We start from the raw sequence: 18,970 nt of genomic DNA, 5'->3' as shown, positions 1-18,970 counted from the left end.
ATAGGAGTCAAAACCATCACACACAACACTGTAGACATTCATCTACTTCATGTACTTCAAAGGTGACTTGTCATGCGTCGTGATGATGGCGATACCATCAGATGGCGGTGTAGGTGTATAACTCCTCCTTACCCCCTGAGCCCCACGCGCTGTTGGCGTTACCGTTTCTCATACCTCGGCTCCGGCGGCGGCTGCGGTTTGGGTCAGTGTAAAAGGCCAGCTGAGGCTCGCTGTCTGCCTCCGTCCCAGAGTCCCCGTCTGGGTTCAAGAAAGTTGAACCCGCTGTTGGATTCACACATAGAAACACAGCTCCCGTGAAAATAGTTCCGGGCCAACGGCGGGGAAAGAATTCGTCCTCAAACAGAGATGGTATGGAGATGGCAGCCGAAAAGCAAGAAGAACCCACTGTTGGATTCCGTTCGGGATTCCAGGGATCAGGGCATGATATATCCTTACAATCAATAATTTAAATGTAGGCAAATGGAGATGGAAGCTAAGTGAGAAGTTAATGGTGTCACACACGACCGAGCTTGAAAATACTTTTGGGTCAGTATGTATGAAACTTAGAGTACGAGTCAAGGACATTCGTTTCAATGAAGATTAGAAAAACATTTGAAATTACAGAATATATTTTTTGGGCAGAGTAAAAAAAAAAAATCTTTATTCTTTATTATCTATCTTCATTATCTATCCAAACTATGATAATAAAACTGCAAACTGTGCTAACGCTTTTAATCCATGTATTATCTGTTCATTTCATATCCAATCTGAAATTAAGAAAAACGGATAACAGAAAAATTTGATTTTATTTTCTTTTTTTTCTCATTTGAGATTTTGGAAAAATTAAAAATACTAATTTTTAAGATGATTTATGTGATGGATATTAAAGGAATAGTTAACCCCAAAATGAAAATGTAATTATCTACTCACCCCCATGTCAGTTGAAATTGCATTGAACTTTGTAGGGCCACCAAACAAACTTGTAGTTCCATCTCAGCCTTCTCACAAACATTGAAGTTAATGGAGCCGTTTTTTCACAGCTCCAAATAAAGCATAAAATGGCCATGAAATTTTTCCAAACAGCTCCTCCAGCATAGTAAGTGTTTGGTAGCCAAACACACTTCGGGTCCAAAAGTCCAGCATTTACCTCATTATATCTCACATTTTCCTCACTGCCAGAGATAACCAGAAAAAGACTGTGAAGTCACTTTTAAAAAATAAAAATACAAATAATGTATCTGGATGTACAGAACAGCAAAAATCACATAAAATACACTGGAATCAGTACATTAAAAATGTTGTGAAATCCCAGCTGATACTAAAAAAATATATATTGTATTATGGTGCATTGTATTGCCTTAAGGACAGGTAATGTTAAAGTTCCTACAAGCTATAGAATGGGCGCTCCATAGCCTGCTGTCAGGTCAGCCAGAATAAACTTCCACTGAAATGCACTCATCTATGTTAGGCTGTCAAACCTCCAAGGGCACCAGGAGAATTTTTTAGGGTTGCTTATGATATACAATTACATTATTTAGAGCTGCATGATTAGGAGGGAAAGAAATAATTGCAGTGGAGTAAATCAATACAAAGTTACCTTTTGACTCAATACACCCAAGCCATATTTAACTTGAGTCTCCCTTTTTATTTAGTTTATCAAATCTGGTACGCAGTTAAGTTGTGGAAGGATGAAGTCACTTATGAATTTTACTTGTGAGCTCCTCATTTTTTACATTAGATTTTCAGAGATACTGTAATACAAGGATGAATGCACTTCAATACTAATTTCAAACTTTGGTTCAAGTGAGTAATAAATAGTTTTATTCTGTTTGTTGTTTTGCTGTTTTTAGAGTCAAAGAGTTCAAAGGAGATTAGATAGAAAATGGAAAAGTACATAATATCTAAAAGATCTATTGTAAGTGATAAAAACCTGCACACATTGAATTCAAACTTAATTCATTTATTTATCCTATTTCAGTTCAGACCTAGCAGTGCAATGAAAACAATGTCCTGACTGTGCTCAGTAAATACATTTAACAAAACAGAGCTATTAATCATATTAAGCAACAGGCAAACGCATTCAAATGCACATTCTTGAGGGGTCATTTAGCTAATACATTTAATTGGAATATCACAAAATTGAAGAAATTCCCGTTATTCCAGTGGCAGAAGACAGTTTAGTCATCTAGCTAAAAAAGTGCAGATTGGACATTTAGTTAGACATTCGTTTCTCAGAGGCAGAGCTGCTCTGGTGGCAGAAATAATCTCATTGGTTGAGTTAATTCTCAATGGGCGGTTTTATAGAGCTAAAACTCCAGTCTGTTGGAAAGCTGGAGCTGCTCCATAGACTATCAACAAGATACTGACCTTGTGGACCAATTACGCCCCAATCAGCTTCATGTATTGGTTCAGAACTGGTAGCATTACTGGAATACAAAGCAAATTTTGGTGTAAGATTAACTGTCTGTAGAGCAGCTCCAGGTTTTCCAATCAGATGACATAGAAAATTAAAGAGAAAATCTATGGTTTTTAGCCACTGAATTTAATATAGATACTGCCCCAGTCCATTGGCATAACATATTCAGTAGTATTCCCCTTTCATTTGTCTACCAGATAGATTTTGATGTCATGGCAATAAATAATGAAACTGTACTGTGACTCAGAGTTGATGTGTTTCTACAGCATCCTGTAATATTATGTGTTACTACGTCAGCTTCGAGCACAGCTACACAGGCCATTCACCTCTTAATTTTGAAATATCTAAAAAAAATAAAGTGAGTCTAACAAAAAAATACTGAATCCAAGGGCTCCTGCACACTTCCACCCTCTCACACAGGTAAATATGTGAAAACAGACTACACTGTATAATTCTAAAGGTGCTCAGGTTTATTGAGTCCAATATATGACGTGTAGTATATATAATATATATATGTAATATATATGTGTAGTTTGGCTCAATGATAGACAAGGTAAAACTGAAGAAGCAGTGCTGTACAGTCCAGTAGTTCGTATGTTGGCCCTGCATTTCTCTCTCTCTGAATCTCCCTCAGCTCTGTCATGGTCTCTCTCCTACATCATTTTTACTATCTTGCTCACTCTGTTGTTCAGCCCTTTTATCTCTCTCTTCATTTGTCTCCTACTCTTTTTTCCCTCTCCACAGCACCGTCCTATGTCTCTTTCTCTGCCTGAGGTTGGCTAGCTTGGTGAAAACGATTGATATGTCTGACACCCTCTTCTTCTTCATGGTAAGCTACTTAAACTGACACACATGCAGAAAAGAAACCATATCAAACCAATCACGAGCACAATGGACTTGCAGACTTGAATTACCTGTATCTTAACCGCTAAATGTTTTCATCAGTGGCACTAACTTTGCTAGCTAAGTAGCTAGTTTTAAGTTTTGCACATGCTAAATAGCCTGAACGCTAGCTTTGACACATTGGCATGCTTGGATAAAGTAACTTGAAAACAAAAACAAAACTAGCAACTTCCAAAAAATTTAATGAACTAAAAATGGTGGTGATATCTCAAAGTTACTTGGTCAAGGGGCGCCCCGGTGGCTCACCGAGTAGAGCGCGTACCATAAGGCTCAGTCCTTCCCGCAGCGGGAATTTGCTGCATGTCCTCCCCTCTCTCTCTCCCATGCCTTCCTGTCTCTCTCTCACTAACTCTGTCGAATAAAGCATAAAAATGCCAAAAATAAATCTTAAAAAAAAAAAAAAGTTACTTGGTCAAACACAAACGTAGGCCAGATGTCTTTAAAGGATGTCTACTAGTCCATTTTTTAGCCTACACTCACTGTCACATGTGCTCCTAAAAGGAAAGGACACATACACAAACACATATCGTTTTTTGTGTTTATAGCAATACCTTGCACCATAATACAGTGTAATCTTTTTAGTATCTATTTAACAGCTGGAGTTTCACTCATTATATAAAAAATTTATTATTGAGCATTTCTATGCTATTTTTGTTGCTATGTAAATCCCAATATTTCTTTTTCCAATACCTGCAAATTCTACGCTTTTATTTTGAAGGTAAAATCGCTTTACTTTCGGTCTTCTACGAGCTATGGCAGCTTAATGCAGCTTTGTGTGGGGAAAGAGGTGCTTTTTACTATTTTATTTACTGTTTTGATATTTAGAGAGCAAAAAGGAATAAGTGAAAATAAGGAAAATGTCAGATAAATGTGCCTGCAAAATATGAATTTTGACGTGTTTTTTTTTCCTTCGGGCAAAAATGTGAAAAATCAAAAACAAGTCTTTTTTCGTTATCAGTTTTCTGACTTCAGAATGGATACTGACTGAGTAGAAGGTCCATGGATTGGTTTTCTCTCTAATGACTCTGGTTCAGAAATATTCAGCTTATCTTGGACATGCAAAAAAACGTCTTGCAGTTCTGTAAAAAATGAATGGTTAATAATAAACTGCATCATTCTTTCTGTTTTTCCTCATCACTCATTTTGACACAGTTTCCATGTGACACAAACATCAACTTGGACAGGACAAAGCACCGTGTCTTACAAAAAAAAATCTCTCATTTCAGTTTATCACAACCCAGACATATGACACAGTCGCACACGGCACAACCCTTCACGGGGAACAAAATGGATGACATACATTTGTGAGATGGAAAACATGAAAAATAAATAGATAAAAAGGCACACCACATATCTTGAATGTGTTCTGTTATTGGCCAACATGACTCTTGTTTTCTTGTTGTCGTTTTTTTTTTCTTGTTTTCATGACAAATGCTTTCATTACCCGGACCGGGGAAGAAAGGGAGGATGCAGGATAAAAATTGGTCTTGGGAGTATACACAGCTTCGTACGGGAAGATGATCCCATGCATGTCAAATCTTATTTTCTTTCAATCCACATTTCTCACTAAGATAGTAAATGTCGCTATCTTGCTTCAAAGCGGGGGGTAAAATCAACTGTGAACGGCCTATCATTTCCTCATTTGAAGCTATGATATTAAAGAGGAGGGCTGATATGTGGGTAGAAAACATCTTACAATAAACAACAAATTGCTCTTAACATATTGGATTTCCATTGAGTGTTTGTTTTATCGGAGGCTTTTCCGTTTAGAGCATTAACTATATTTAGAGGACATGTATTGAAGCTTGTTGTACAAGTGTTAGCGGATTGCCTATCACAAAGTGAGCAGGAAAAATCCATCAAAGCAGTAAAGATTTGCTTCCTCAGCGGGATATATGTGAATCAGAAAAAAATTAAAAAAATTAAAAAATAAAATCATGCTAACGTTGCTCAATGACGAGCTTTAAAAATCCCAAACCAAGACATTGTGTTTGATTAAACTGGAGAAGATCCCTCGGAAACAATGGGAGAGTGAAAATACCGTTGGCAGCGATGTCAATGTGACAAACCGAGAAGGACTTTTTTCATGACAGAGGCTTCATCAGCGCTTCATGTTGTTGGTTTTAGAACAATATGCACTGAGGATATGAATGCATTGTATAAATATTATTGGCAGCCATGACTATCTGACGGCGCAGATGTTGGCGTTGCTTTACTTGAGAAGTGAGGAGGTTTTTTTTTTTGATGACACCATTGTTTCGGCGGCATTTCACACAACTGATTTAATGAGAGCAATATGCGCTGCACTGTTTCCCCCCCCAGAAATGTTTCTTGGCAGCGTGCGAAGCCCTCTGACACATCGTTCAGACCATGTGCCATTAAAACTCTTCATTGAAACAAACACAAATGAAATTCCTAACCAGCGACGGGGGAACGAGGGGGACCTTTCAACATAAAAACTGCATCAATAAAACAGCAAAATAAATGAGAACAAATGATAAGGAGCAAAGTTGACTTAAACTTCTATCATGCAGGCAAATTTTGATGACACTTGAAGGCAGCAGCATGCATTGAGTCCAAAATGTCTTTGCTCAGCTCTCAGCAACATTGTAATAATAAGATCAAATGGCGTGGACAAAGCTACAGCACCTGTTATACAAGGGTTATTTTATCAGGATTTGACCAATTTACATCTATTGGAAACAGAGGTTTTACGTGTCTCTCAAAAAACAAGCCTTTGACAGAGCGGGGCTGTCGAGGACAGATTGAAGGCTCTATGAGTTTAGAGAGAGGGGAGCACATAAAAGAAATGTTAGGTACAGTGTAATAGTTCTTCACTGGAATGACTCAAAATGGCTCAAAGTGCAACAGCATGTCTCTCGGTGATGGAAGGAATAAAAGGATTATCGGAGGCAGTTAAGAGAAAATGTACCTTACAGTTTTGAAGGTGAGTGCGCGCTGAACTGTCGCCAACCTGCACAAGATCAAAATGAAAGTCTGAAAAATAGAGTGCTAAAGGCCACATTGATGCCTCTACCGGGTTTAGTTAATCAAACTTTTACAAATTTCCAGTGAGAGGACAGAGTGTTCTTTTAATTGACTTCCAGAAAAACAAGTTCTTGGTAATGCGGGGCTCTCAGGGTCCGCTTGGTGGTGACATGAGTTCAGCTGTGAAGAGTTTCATTATAGGGAGGGGTGTTGTGTACCGTCTCCTTTATAAGGATATAACACTTCTCGCCAGGACGGCATTTGAAGCGCAATGGCATGTCCCTGCCTGGCTTACAGAGAAGAAGAAAAGTGTCTTCTGAGGAATTAAGCCTAAATCTCACGCAGCGGGTACGCGTCAGCCTTTGCTATTAGACAGGGGGCCAAAAGGTGCTGCGCTCAAGGCTGCCGCGAATACAAGACAGGCCCCTTTAAATATTCACTGCAGGGCGTTCAACCGCCATTCAGCATGCACAGCGGGTGCAAATACCTCTTATAAACCAAAAAGTTATTGTCCAGTGCTCCACAACTCTATAAATATGGAAGGGTGCGAGAGCCTGGGGGTAATGACACTGGAATGACAATTTTGCCATGACAGAGAGGAAGTGGAGACAAACAAGTCAAGAGAATAGGGATGAAACGGCAACAGCAGCAAGAACAGCAATACCAAGAGTAGTGGCGTTAGAAACGAAAATATGTGACAGAAATAAAAGTATCAACAGTAGCACCACCAACGATATCAATTAACAAAGCAACATGCACTAAAAGGTTCAAGTGGCGTGTCAAAACACCTTGATGCATCTACTCTTCTCTACTGAGCTAGAAGAAGACGAGCTAGAAGAAGATGTATGGAAAAAATGTCACTATATAGTCTAGTTGGAAAAGAAAATATGATATGGTAACATTTTTATCACAAAGTAGAAGTGCAGGTGCCAGTGTTGTTGACGCTGCAAATCTCCTGCCTGCAGTGCGCCCTGGAAGCATCAAATTAAGAGTGTCTAATGATGTGCGCCAATTATTACAATTACTCTGGCGCGTTCGGGTATAATAAGAAATAAAATATAATGACAGCAACAGTAGCAGCAGCAACAATAATAGCAACGGCGAGAAAAACAAGAGGACCAACAACAATAGCAGCTGTGTGAAAAGCCTGATTTCTAAGGAATATAGGTAAACCTCCATCCTCCTTTTTAATCATTCTCATCTTTCATTGAGAACTAACAACATCTTCCAAATTTATTAATTTTTTTTTTTTCATAGAGACCAAAAGTTATTGATTTTCTTTTTGTTTCTGTCTCGCAGGAAATTACTTTGGCTACAAATGTTTTTGGCACGGCTACCACCGGTGTTTGTGAACAGTATGCTCCACTTCTGGGGTTTCGAGACACTGCTGAGCATCTGAGCAGCTTATTCACCGCCGCTGTGAGGGAATCTTAACTAAAACCCAAAGACAGCTTCATTTTCAAGACATGCTCCGACTTGCCTGTCCCAAATGGAGCTTGGAATAATGATTTGGCAGCTTCCACCATTCTTTGTTTTAATTAACAATTGGGGGTGTAAAAACATTTGATGTGTCCAGACACTGTTTTTTTCCCGACTGGGGACCAAACAACCGCCGCCGACTCGTAGAACAAGGCGGGCTCCAGATGGAGACAACATTGCTAGAGCATATGCGGCTATTCTTTGCTTTCACTTGATGCCACATAGCCCCTCTTCAATCACTTTGCCTCTGAACTAGTTGCCTCCTGGTAGACACCGGGTTGAGTTCAATCAGTGGCATGAAAGTGCATGAAAGTGAAACCGAGCAACCGAGTCTCCCATACGTTATATTATATTTTAGTCAAAGGATTTTAGATGTATTCCGTGTAGAATCTAGAGCATTTCGACATTTTTCCTCAGAACATATGTAAAACTCATGTTTAGCTGTCACATAAGTACTGTCAGTCAGAAAGCTCAGTCAACAGAAATGATGGGAATTTGCATGGCACTTTCCCAAAACAACTGGAAAGCAGTAGCTCATGCTCAGCACATATGAGGTAGCTAGGGCAGCTTTTGATTTTTGGTGTTTACTAGAGTGGTACAGGCAGATGTCAGGTGCATCTAAAAAGGGTTCCATATAAAACCTGCAGGATCTGCAGGTCCCTGACTTCAAGGGCAAGCAAGATTTTCTCCTTTAATATGATAATTGTTAAATTATACTACAAGATCAAAGGGGGTTGGATTAAAACTTAAAGCGTGAACAAAACAACTATGGTGGTGTAAGAGCAGTCCGGGTGTTCAGGTCTCAACTTTACAGCATGAAGACTGGATGATATTTTGGGAGATTGTTGTCATGCCAATAACTGTTACTGTGGCGACAGTATGAGTCAGTAAGAGCCATTAATCTAGCAGAATGTGGTCACCCCTGAAGAAAGGATAACCGAGGGCTTTGATTGGCGTCGGCCACAAAGATCATTCCCATAGTTGGTATAAGAAAAGAGGAGAATTATATTTTGAACACAAGCCAGCTCTGTACAAAGGGGTATAAAAAGAGGGGGAGAAGGAAAAAGAAGATCCTCAAGGAGGAGAGAGGACCAACTACAAAAGATGAGAGAGAAATAAAAAAAAACAAATGTAAGGTTTCTGTTTGCCGTGTGAGGCAAACAGCTTCAAAGTACATGAGCATCGCTTACGGATGGTACTCGAGTCCGGCTCCTCAGGTTTCAAAGAAGTAAATAATAACCCTCCTGATACTTCATGTGTGAAGAGAGCACTTTTCAGTGACTTTTCCTTGTCCAATTACTCCATCGATAGTAAAATGAAGCAAGACAAATGGCAGTGAACGTGCACCCTTAATATTTCCTCGTGTAGTGATGAGAGGGCTATGTTATATATTGCCCTGAGGGGATTTAAAGAAAAAATGAATACTTTTGCTGTATTCATTTTTACTTTTATGTTCCCACACTTTTCAGCTGAGGTATGAACACGTCTAGGCTTCTTTGTGAGAACATCAATTTCCCATTTCCTGGTAGGTTAGACATCACATGTTTGGTGTCAGTGGAATGCGTGGAACCTCTGCTTTCATTTGGTAAGTTTGGTACTTTTTTTGTTGCTCTGGCTATAACACAGTGTACTGTGGAGTCTATTAAATTTGCTGACATGTGGAGTGAAGAGAGGCACTTGGGCACCTTCAGCAAAAAGGGCAGGAGCAATTACGTTACCTGCCTGCACAGAAGTTGTCCACTGAGGACAACAAAAGCTCTTAAATTTGTGTGTGCATATTTTATGACAGAGATGAAAATAGTGCAAACAACAACAGCAATGCAAAACTACATGAGGCAGACCTAATTGCCTGCTTAGACAGCCTCATTCCTATGCAGCTGGCCTTTGTGAACACTTTGTACCTGGAAACACTGATATTTGGAAAGTGGTGTGTGTGTAGGGTGAGTGCGTTGGGGAGCGAATCCCTTCCATTTTCCTAACATCAAGAGCTGATACAACAATGATAATGAATGCACAGGGATTTTTTTTCTCTCTTTCTTCTCCGTTCCCGCTTCATGTTCCGTCTTCCGGCGCTCAAAATAAACAAAATTTGACTAAATGAATTAGGAGGCGGCGATCCCTTTCTTCCTCTGAGCGCCGAGCCGTAGTGCTGTCAGGGGTTGGCTCCAGGAGAACACAAGAGACCAAGGGCTTTTCCTAACTCACAGAGAGGGAGAGAGAGAGAGAGAGAGAGAGAGAGAAAGAGAGAGAGACACAGAGACAGGAACGAGAGAACGCCTAGGGGAAGAAGACACACAGACCCAGAGTCTCTGGATCACTCCATGGACACAGCAGACAAATGCTGCAGGATTAAAACAGATTGGATCTTTAGCTTTTTTGTCCTGAAACACCCCGCCGGCTCATTTATCTTGTATTTAGGCCTAACGGGATCTTGGAATACTAAGTGGCAAAGGAACCGTTGTATGTTGTGCTGTGTTGAAGCTGCACTAGGCAATTTTCAAGTGAAAAAACACCTGTCTTATCACAAAGTGGGGCTGCAACAGAGAAGAGCGTACCATCCCCACTAATTGAGACGCCATTGATTTGCCCTATTTGCCCAAATGAAATTCTGGTGTCAAGTATGGAAACTTCTCTGGCCAAAGGCAGTGAGGAATTGAAACTTAAGAGTGAAATCCAAACTGTCTCCTAAACAGCAGTGAGCAGCGCTCCGTCCAGAGAAAGCTGGCCTCACCCACGTTAGATCTTTTCCCTCTCTCGTCTCTTTGGTTTCCTTTGGTATAAAGCATCACAGACCAGCAGAGGAAACATGAGCTGTGCTGCGTGCAGTTTACTGACGTCACCTGACAGGATTTCCGGGTATTTGAAGTCTTCAAAATTCAAACAGTACCTCCCGCTGCCATTTGGAGCTACCAAGATGTGGAATTTCCTAGTGGAGCTTTATGTTGGGTGTTTGGGGTACTTGCTCTTTGTTCTTATGCTCTATTATTGATAAAAGGGTTTTCTTGAATGCTGCTCTCCTTTGCTCTGGTTCGGAGAGAGCTCCGATTTGAGCTCTCATCGCTGTTCTGAAAGCCATGGCGGGTGCGGGTTTGCAGCCGCCGCAATCAAGGTCAAAAGAAAGAAATAAAAAAATAAAAAAAGTTATTATACTTTTAAAATCAAGAAGCAAAATCGTCCCAAGAGTCATGTTGGCTTTCCACCCATCACGAATGAGCGCAATGGTTGATTGCTAGAACAAATGGTGGGCGGCGATGATGAAACACAGAGATGAATACTTTGATCCTCCTCTTCCGTCTGAACTTTCTGATTCAAACTTTCATGACATTTTGGAAAAGACAAACTTCTAAATTACCTCGCTTTCTTTTTGTTAGGCAAAAAGTGCTTTTACTTCTCAAGTTTCTTCGAAGCAACTAACAGCACAGAAGGGGATTCATGCAGTCAAGTGTGGAGAAAAGTGCATTATGATCTGTGGTCAACTGAAGGGACAGACACATCATTTCCAAAATGTCGCGCCCCTCTTTTTCTCTTGTTTACCATAATGGGAGAGTTTCTCTTCTTTTCATCAACTGCAACTCTTTCTCTCTCTCTCTCTCCCTCTGTTTTTCTCTCTCACTCTCCCTCATTCTCTGGATCCATCACTCTCCTGTCATACAGTGCACCTACAATATCGCAGCGGGGTAGGCAGGGGTGAACGTGAGGCGAGATGGGAGTTGGTGATGTTGACAGAGGTGATTGCCAGTACAAACGACTCAAGCACAAAGGTATTACAGCTACTTCATTTTGATATGGACGGGAGTTTGGCTGAAAGAGAGCTGATTGTGTTTACGATAATGAAAGGGGACACACAAAAAAACAGAGAGACTTACATTTCTGAGGTTTTGCATTCATGCCGCATTCACACGTAACAATTTTACTGATGTACTGGTCAAAGGGCATTCATTGCAAAGAATGTCAGTGACTCAGTGGATTGCAACCTTGGGTTTGTTCTGTGTCCTGCAGAGAACTCATACCTCCAATTTTGACTTTTTAACTTTTCGTTTATTGCACCGTCGTATTCTTTACCGTGCAATTGACAACTTGCATCGGCTCTGACGTGAAGAAAAGGTTTCAAGGTCCTGGGACCGAGACCAAATATGAATAATGTATTGAAAAATGTCAAAACCACATGGTCCTCAATAAAAAAAAAAAGAATCAACCAGATTCCTCCGGTACTTGAAAAGTTTAGGGAAGGTGTATACTTACGCCACTGAAATGATAACCTATAGACATTCAGTCAAACTTCGAATTCATTTTCAGTCGGTCCATTCAGCACAATACGTATCAGGCAGGCTCGGTATTGAAGGCTCTCAGAATCACTGGTGGAGTCCCAGAAAGTGCTGTGCAGCTAACTGATTCCCCTATTGGCATTTGGCCTTACGTGTCTGAATTTAGGCGGGATTCAGTGACTCACCCCCCCCGGTATGTTTTCTGCTAGAGCTGTGTGAGAGATAAACATTTGAAAATAAAAGCTCTTCTGCAGGACACTGATAATACGGCTGCTGTCAGATTAAAACCTCATACCTCACACCTCAGCCATTCGTTTTTGATAGTACACGATGGCTTTTGAATGGATTTTGCGGGTTGCTGGGTAAACATAAAGGAGCACATGCTTTCGGTTCAAGTCAAAAGAGTCGAAAGGTTTTCACATGACAATAGCCATATGCAGCTTGTGCTCTCTAGGGTATAATACCTATTAACATACTGCTGTTGCCGGGTGAAAACCTCATATCTCCAAAATGTCAGGTTTTTAAGAGTTAAGGCCTTGTTTTCAGCTTGACCACTCTTTTCAGTTTATCCAATGGGGCTTTGAAGGAGTTTCATGAACCCAGGCATTGTAGAATTTTCTCAACCCATAAACGAACATGCATCAACATGAAAACCACCACAGCTGGAGTTACGAGGTTTTTCCACCCATCAGTGACGATATCTACAAATATAGAACTCTTTACCTGACATGCCGCTCATTCCCACAGGAGGCAGGAGGGACTCGCTGCGTGTTGCTGGAGAGGCGTTACATGCGATCTATTTTCTTCTATTCTGTGTCAGAGGGCGACTCTATGGGAGTGGGTGACTCACCGCGGGTGTTGCTGGAGAGGCGTTTGCGCTGGCTGGTGGAGGTGTTGTGTGGGAGCAAGGTGTTCTGCTGGTGGTTGCTGTCGATGGGGCTCGTGGCGATGATGTTGTCCTTGTACTTGTTCATCAGCGCCAGCTTGGTGTTGTCGCTCACTGCGGGGAAGTGGAAAACATAATTACCAAAAGCGAGGAGAGAAAAGCTATTATTAAAGCGATTGAGAGTATTAATGGCACAAAATTGAGTTTCTGTACAAAATGAGAAAGCAGCCACATGGAAAAATGTGTTTTTCGCCGGCTGGGTGTAGAGGATCTTAAAACAGCAGAGTAATAAGCGGAAAAAAAAAAAAAAAGTATAGCGGGAGCCTAATGGTAAGAAAACATGGCAGCGATGTTGGTCTGTTCACTTTGGGGAGAAGTGGAACAGCCAAAATTAAAGAGTGAGAAAAGCTGGCATGAAATTAAAACTCATTAAGGGAATACGATTGAACTTATTTAAGTCTCAGAGGATGCAATCATCTTTATTTTGGAAAATATTAAAGAGACGCATGTCCAGGAAAACATCAAAAATGGATAAATTGTGTTTCATAATAATTACACTAATGGCCATAACAGAAGACAGAAAAGTGACAAGAAAAGCATAAAGCTGTATTTTGTGAAAGTCTGATGCAACAAAGCCTAAACAAGGTAAACTGTTTATATACTGTATACTTACACCATATGGAAGGGCGATTAATTTCACAATTGAATCGTGCCATAAGATTATTATTTATGTGTTTATGTATGCATCTCTATTGCATTATTCTACCAGGAAAGGTCTTCAAGCAAAGGCCAGCCAATAATATTTGGTGAAAGCTTTGGTATTTTAGTCCAAATTCGAATGCCATTTACTGCTTGACCTCTGCAGTGTTTATAGAGATGAATATTCAATGCATGGTGCCGTTGCCTGCATTTTCTATTTGTCCAGTCCATCGCGCTAACCATCCTAAATGCATAATGCACAAGATTACTCCACTTCCATCACCTCTGGGGTGGGGATGTTTGGATTTTAGAAGAACACTGTGTGAGAGTCCCGTCACCGAGGGCCGCTCTCTCCGTGGATCCGGGGAGTGAATCTGCCGCTAATTGTTATTCAGGGGGTATTCCCGCATCAACGCTGTTCTACTTCACGATTCTCATGGGAGTTGTGCTCGATTCTAAGGTCCACTGATTGCAAAAAAACCTCCAAAAACAATATTTTTCTAAAACAAATTCTTGGCAAGCGTGAGTCCACTCCCCGCACACATAAGCCACTTTTGATCATTTCAAGCTGTCAAATCAATGGTTTTGTGGGAAAACAGTTTGATATTTTCAGGTATGTACGTGTACTGTATGCATGAGTTAAAAACAACGTTCTTGTACTGAAAGCAAGACAGACAAATTGTATTTGTGAAAACAATGGAAAGATTGTTTGCCTGTGTATTTTATTTTCCTTTTTGAAGAAAACAGTTAGACTGGAAAAATATTTGCAGCATTCATGTTAATGGCGCTATTCCAATTTTAGTCCTCTGTAATTGGGCCTACATTCATTTAGATGATTATTGCCCATTTATATGAGAAACACGGTTGTCGAACTGGTGCAAATAATACTGTACATGTTAAGGTATGCAACTAAAAGTCCAATTAGTTTAGCTTCAAACAGTTTAATTCAATTAGTGCATTCCTAAGAGTGTGTTCATACTGTTCTCTGCATAGTATATATACATAATATGGCTGCCAAGGAGGAAAGAATATGGCTATATACAGTATGCAATAAGTGAATACTCACTTATAATGAGAAGATTCCTGACAGACAACACACAAGTTTCACAGACAGAAAAAAAACTTGATGGATGAAAGTACAAAGGCTGTTTTTATGGTCTGTTTTTTCTTATGGACTGTTTTTTTTTTTTTTTATCGACCTGCCTATTTATGTGTCAGTCAACTCACCGGGTGTGAGGTCCATGTTATTCTTATCATTACAGCCCTGGAGAGAGTCCAGGGTACGGGTGACTTGGCTGGCAAAGTCCTCGCCTCCGTTCATGCACTCCCGCTGCAGATGGTGACGCAGGTCGGTAATGTCGTATTCATACCTGGGGTTGAGTTGGAATTCAATTTAGTTGTGAGTTATCTTGAGTTATCGAAATTAGACTTAGAGTAGATGTCACAAACTACTGGTTTGCTTGACGGAGCATCCATTGCAGATTACTATTTATCTGCTTAAAGCTGCACTAGGCAAGGTTTTCCCTTCAGCCTAAATTACAAAGTGGGGCTGCGATAGAGAAGAGTATGCCATCATCACTAATTTGCCCAAATACAATTCTGGTGTCAAAGTCAGTACTCATAGTCAGTAGTCATAGTCACTTTTGATGATTTTTGATGGAGCAAAATATAAACTGTCTCCTAAACAGCAGTGAGCAGCGCTTCATCCAGAGAAAGCTGGACTTCACAATGTTAGATCTTCTGCCTCTCTTTGGTTTCCTTTGGTATAAAGCGTCAGACTGGCCGGTTTGGTAAACATAAGCGTGCTGTGTGCAGTTTACTGATGTCACGTCACATGATTTCTGGGTATTGATATTCAAACGGTTTTGAAACAGTTCCCTCTCACTGCGATTTGGAGCTGCAAGTTGCCTTGTGCGGCTTTAAATTTGTAATTAGAACCAAAATCCACTGATTATTCATCTCAGTAGCACAATCTGCTTATTGTGTTACTGAGATGAATGATGAAAGAGATGTAACGCCCCCCCCGACTTGTACCCGTCCAAAATGGGCGTCTCCCGGATGCTAAGGGTGCCGCTGGAGTTGGGCCCCTGACCCCGGGAGTTCCTCAGGCTCTCGCGGGCCTGGCCCCCCATCAGCACCGAGGGGATGTAGTGGATCTCGTTAGCCGCCTCGGCGCTGGCACTCTTCTGGGGCTGGGGGATGCGGCGGCGCTTACACCAGCGCCTGCGGGTGTACAGGATCAGGACCAGGCACAGGATGGACAGCAGCAGGGCGATCATCCCGCCCTGGAGAGAAGGAGGGAGGGAGAGAGAGAGAGACAGAAAGAGAGAGAAAAAGAGAGAGAGAGAGAGAGAGAGAGAGAGAGAGAGAGAGAGAGTGAGAGAGAGAGAGAGACAGAAAGAGAGAGAAAAAGAGAGAGAGAGAGAGAGAGAGAGAGAGAGAGAGAGAGAGAGAGAGAGAGAGGGGAAAAGACAAGGGCAGAGTCAGAGAACCTTGCCAAGCAGTAGAATATGGATCAAAGTCAAGGCCGCGACGCCCACAGAACAATTTGAGAAGAGGTTGCAGATGGAATTCAGTGAATAACACCTACAGTGTTATTCACTAACTGTAGTTACTCTGTCCGTACTGCTATTATGTGGCCATTTCACCCTGAAAGAAAATGAAGGAAGGGTCAGCATGCTGTTCTTCGCTGACGGCCAGTAATTCGAGGCCATGTGGAATTTATCACCAATTATAACCAGCGCCTCATCTTCACTGATTTGTTCCCCCATTTCCAATCCTCATCCCTACTGAAGGTGCGGCGGTCCATGTCTGCATCCTTAACAAGCCGCCAATTTACAGCATTATCCTCTTCAGAGTCTTAAATGGCAGAAGTGTAATCGTTATCAGGGGGTGGAATTTGCATCACTAGCCCTGAAGTCATGAGGAAAACGCCCCGCTCACATGCAGCCTGGGGAAACAGAAGAGAGAAGGCAACCGTGGGGTTGAATATCAGCCCCGTAATCTCCTCCAGGAATACGAGCGCCGATAGCAGATGACTGGGTCAGGTCGCATGAGCCTAAGCAGTGTCATTTCACTCTATCTGATTCCATAAATTGAGACAAACCGATCTGAGAGTGCCACTCCGGCGCATTTTTCCGGTTATTATATGGGATCATTCCCTCGGAAAAATTGTACACAGGGAAGAGAGATAGGAGAGAGACATAGGAGATAACATGCAGCCGTGGTCGGGAGCTGGACTTGAACGCATATTGTTGCCTATATAGTAATTTACCAAACCCGCTGATCCACCAGAAAAAACCAGCGCACCTAATCTGATCTCACCAGCCGAGAATGTCGCTCGGAAAAGAGGCCCGCCTTGTCGAACACCGAACTGTCAGTAGAACCGCAATCAGAATCAGACACATTGTGCAATTTGCAGAATGTCAAAAAGAGTTATGAAAATGTCAAGGTGACAGCACACAGAGAGAGAGATAGCAGCAATATGCCACCGGAGACGGATAGAAAAAAAACGAATCTCTTTCAGTCCCAAAATTACCAACTAATCTAAAATTACAATAAAAGAATGGTAACTTCCCCCCCCAAGCCGGGTGGGTACAGATGTTTCTTCCTTAACCGCCGTAACCGTTGCTCTTCCCCTGACACAAATTGCTTGCAAAAACTCCACTTCTGTTCCCTTTTCGAGTCGTTTGAGAGATACTTTGTGTTACACAATGTCTATTCAGTTCTGCTTTACCGTGCTTGAAAAAGAACGGGACTTAAGTGGTCACGCTAAAGTATTCTGAAAATAAAATTACAGCAACCGAATGATGTGAAGTAACGGTCTGGGCCGGACAACAGCATGATAACAACATAGGCAAAATGTGGTCGACAAAGAGTTTAGTGTAAGGGTAAATTGAAAAAAAATAAATAAATACAAAATTATTCACTTATAATTGAGTCTAACAGTCTAACAAGCTGAGTTATGGAAAAATCAAAAAAACATGACGAAATGAAAAAAACTGATTTTAATCACTAATTTAAATGGAAAATCCCATTCCAAACATATCAAGATTTCTGACGCTCACTGCAAAAAGGGGGTGGGGAGGGGGGGTTCAGTTGGTCATATTAATTTGAATTGACAAAAGTAAAGGCAATTTGCATAAGTTGTTTGCTTAATCTGCATAGTCAAGGACATTAACAAATGACACCATGATATGGGTCACTTATGCAGTAAATTTGTATGCACAGTGGTCAAAAAGGAGACCAGAGTAATTTGGTTTAGTAATGATTAAATTTCCAGTACTTTCAAAGTCACTGATGAAGTCCTCTACTTTCCAACTCAAATAAAACAATTGCTATACACTTGTAATATTTCCAACAGACCTTCTCTTCTGATCAAACAAAACAGAAGTCTCAAAATATGTATGCATTTAGATATGGTCCTCAATTCTCTTGAAGCGTACAAGAAAAAGATATGAAGCTGAACAGTTTCATTGGCGCTAACCAATTTAAAAAAACAAATCGGAGAGTTAATGTTTTCGTTAATGCTTCCACGGGCTCCTGCGTGCCTCCCATTCAGCTCTCACACTTGCTTTGTATTTCTTTTGCAAATGAATGCTCTACATCAATGTTGTGTTACTTTGTATTCTAAAACTTTGCCAACACTGCCTTATTGGAACAGGAGGTTTCATTCTATATGTTGCTACCATGGTTAACTAAAAGGGTAGATAAAAATAAAGCTTTTTTTTTTTTTTTTCCTCAAATTTGATCTCGGAGCACAAACATAACCATTAAAGTATAGATTCATGTAAAGTGTTGCATCGGCTTCTTTCCCCGGCGCTGCCTAAACAAGAATAGGATGTCAAATGTCAACCACTTTAAATGGTTTTCAATCAAATCTACCTTGGTGACAAATGTAATTCAAACCCATCAACTTACATTAGCGGCCATGCATAGAGAGAGCTAAAACAGGGGGTATGGGGAAAAACTGTTTAATGTCAAACATTACTTGGAATCAAAGCGAGGACTAAGTGGACTGTCTCCTCTTATACAGCCAATAAAACCAAACCACACATCAAAGCATGCCAGCGCTCCAGCCCCGTAATCCACTTACTAACGGATGAGGATGATGTTATAATGGCATCAATGCTCCTTATGACTTACACTCCTGTCATGTAAGTCCCGAATGGAAGAGGGGAAGACATGGCCTTTCAGAGTCTGACGGAGCAAGCATGGTATTAGAGCTGAGCTATCAATCTGTCAGTTAGCCTCTGCATGCGAGGCATTAAGACCTGGGAAGGCACAAAGATCTGATATTTGACAACTACAAGAGAGCAAAAGGAAGTTTCTAAC

At 41.0% G+C, this 18,970-nt stretch overlaps 1 protein-coding gene across 1 annotated transcript in view; it reads right to left on the bottom strand.

Annotated features, from left to right (window-relative positions):
- astn1 (astrotactin 1) overlaps nt 1-18,970 on the bottom strand; it is a 329,475-nt gene that overhangs the window by 244,489 nt on the left and 66,016 nt on the right. The window contains exons 3-6 of the mRNA XM_071907023.2: nt 15,671-15,921; nt 14,864-15,006; nt 12,902-13,051; nt 133-282 (exon numbers count right to left, since the gene is read on the bottom strand). Coding sequence (XP_071763124.1) covers nt 133-282; nt 12,902-13,051; nt 14,864-15,006; nt 15,671-15,921 — 694 coding nt within the window. The remainder of the gene's footprint in view (nt 1-132; nt 283-12,901; nt 13,052-14,863; nt 15,007-15,670; nt 15,922-18,970) is intronic.

The sequence above is a fragment of the Centroberyx gerrardi genome, chromosome 13 (assembly GCF_048128805.1).
Source record: "Centroberyx gerrardi isolate f3 chromosome 13, fCenGer3.hap1.cur.20231027, whole genome shotgun sequence".
Taxonomy (NCBI): Eukaryota; Metazoa; Chordata; class Actinopteri; order Beryciformes; family Berycidae; genus Centroberyx; species Centroberyx gerrardi.
Note: the sequence above shows the minus strand (reverse complement) of the source record. Positions and strands in the feature narration are given on the sequence as shown.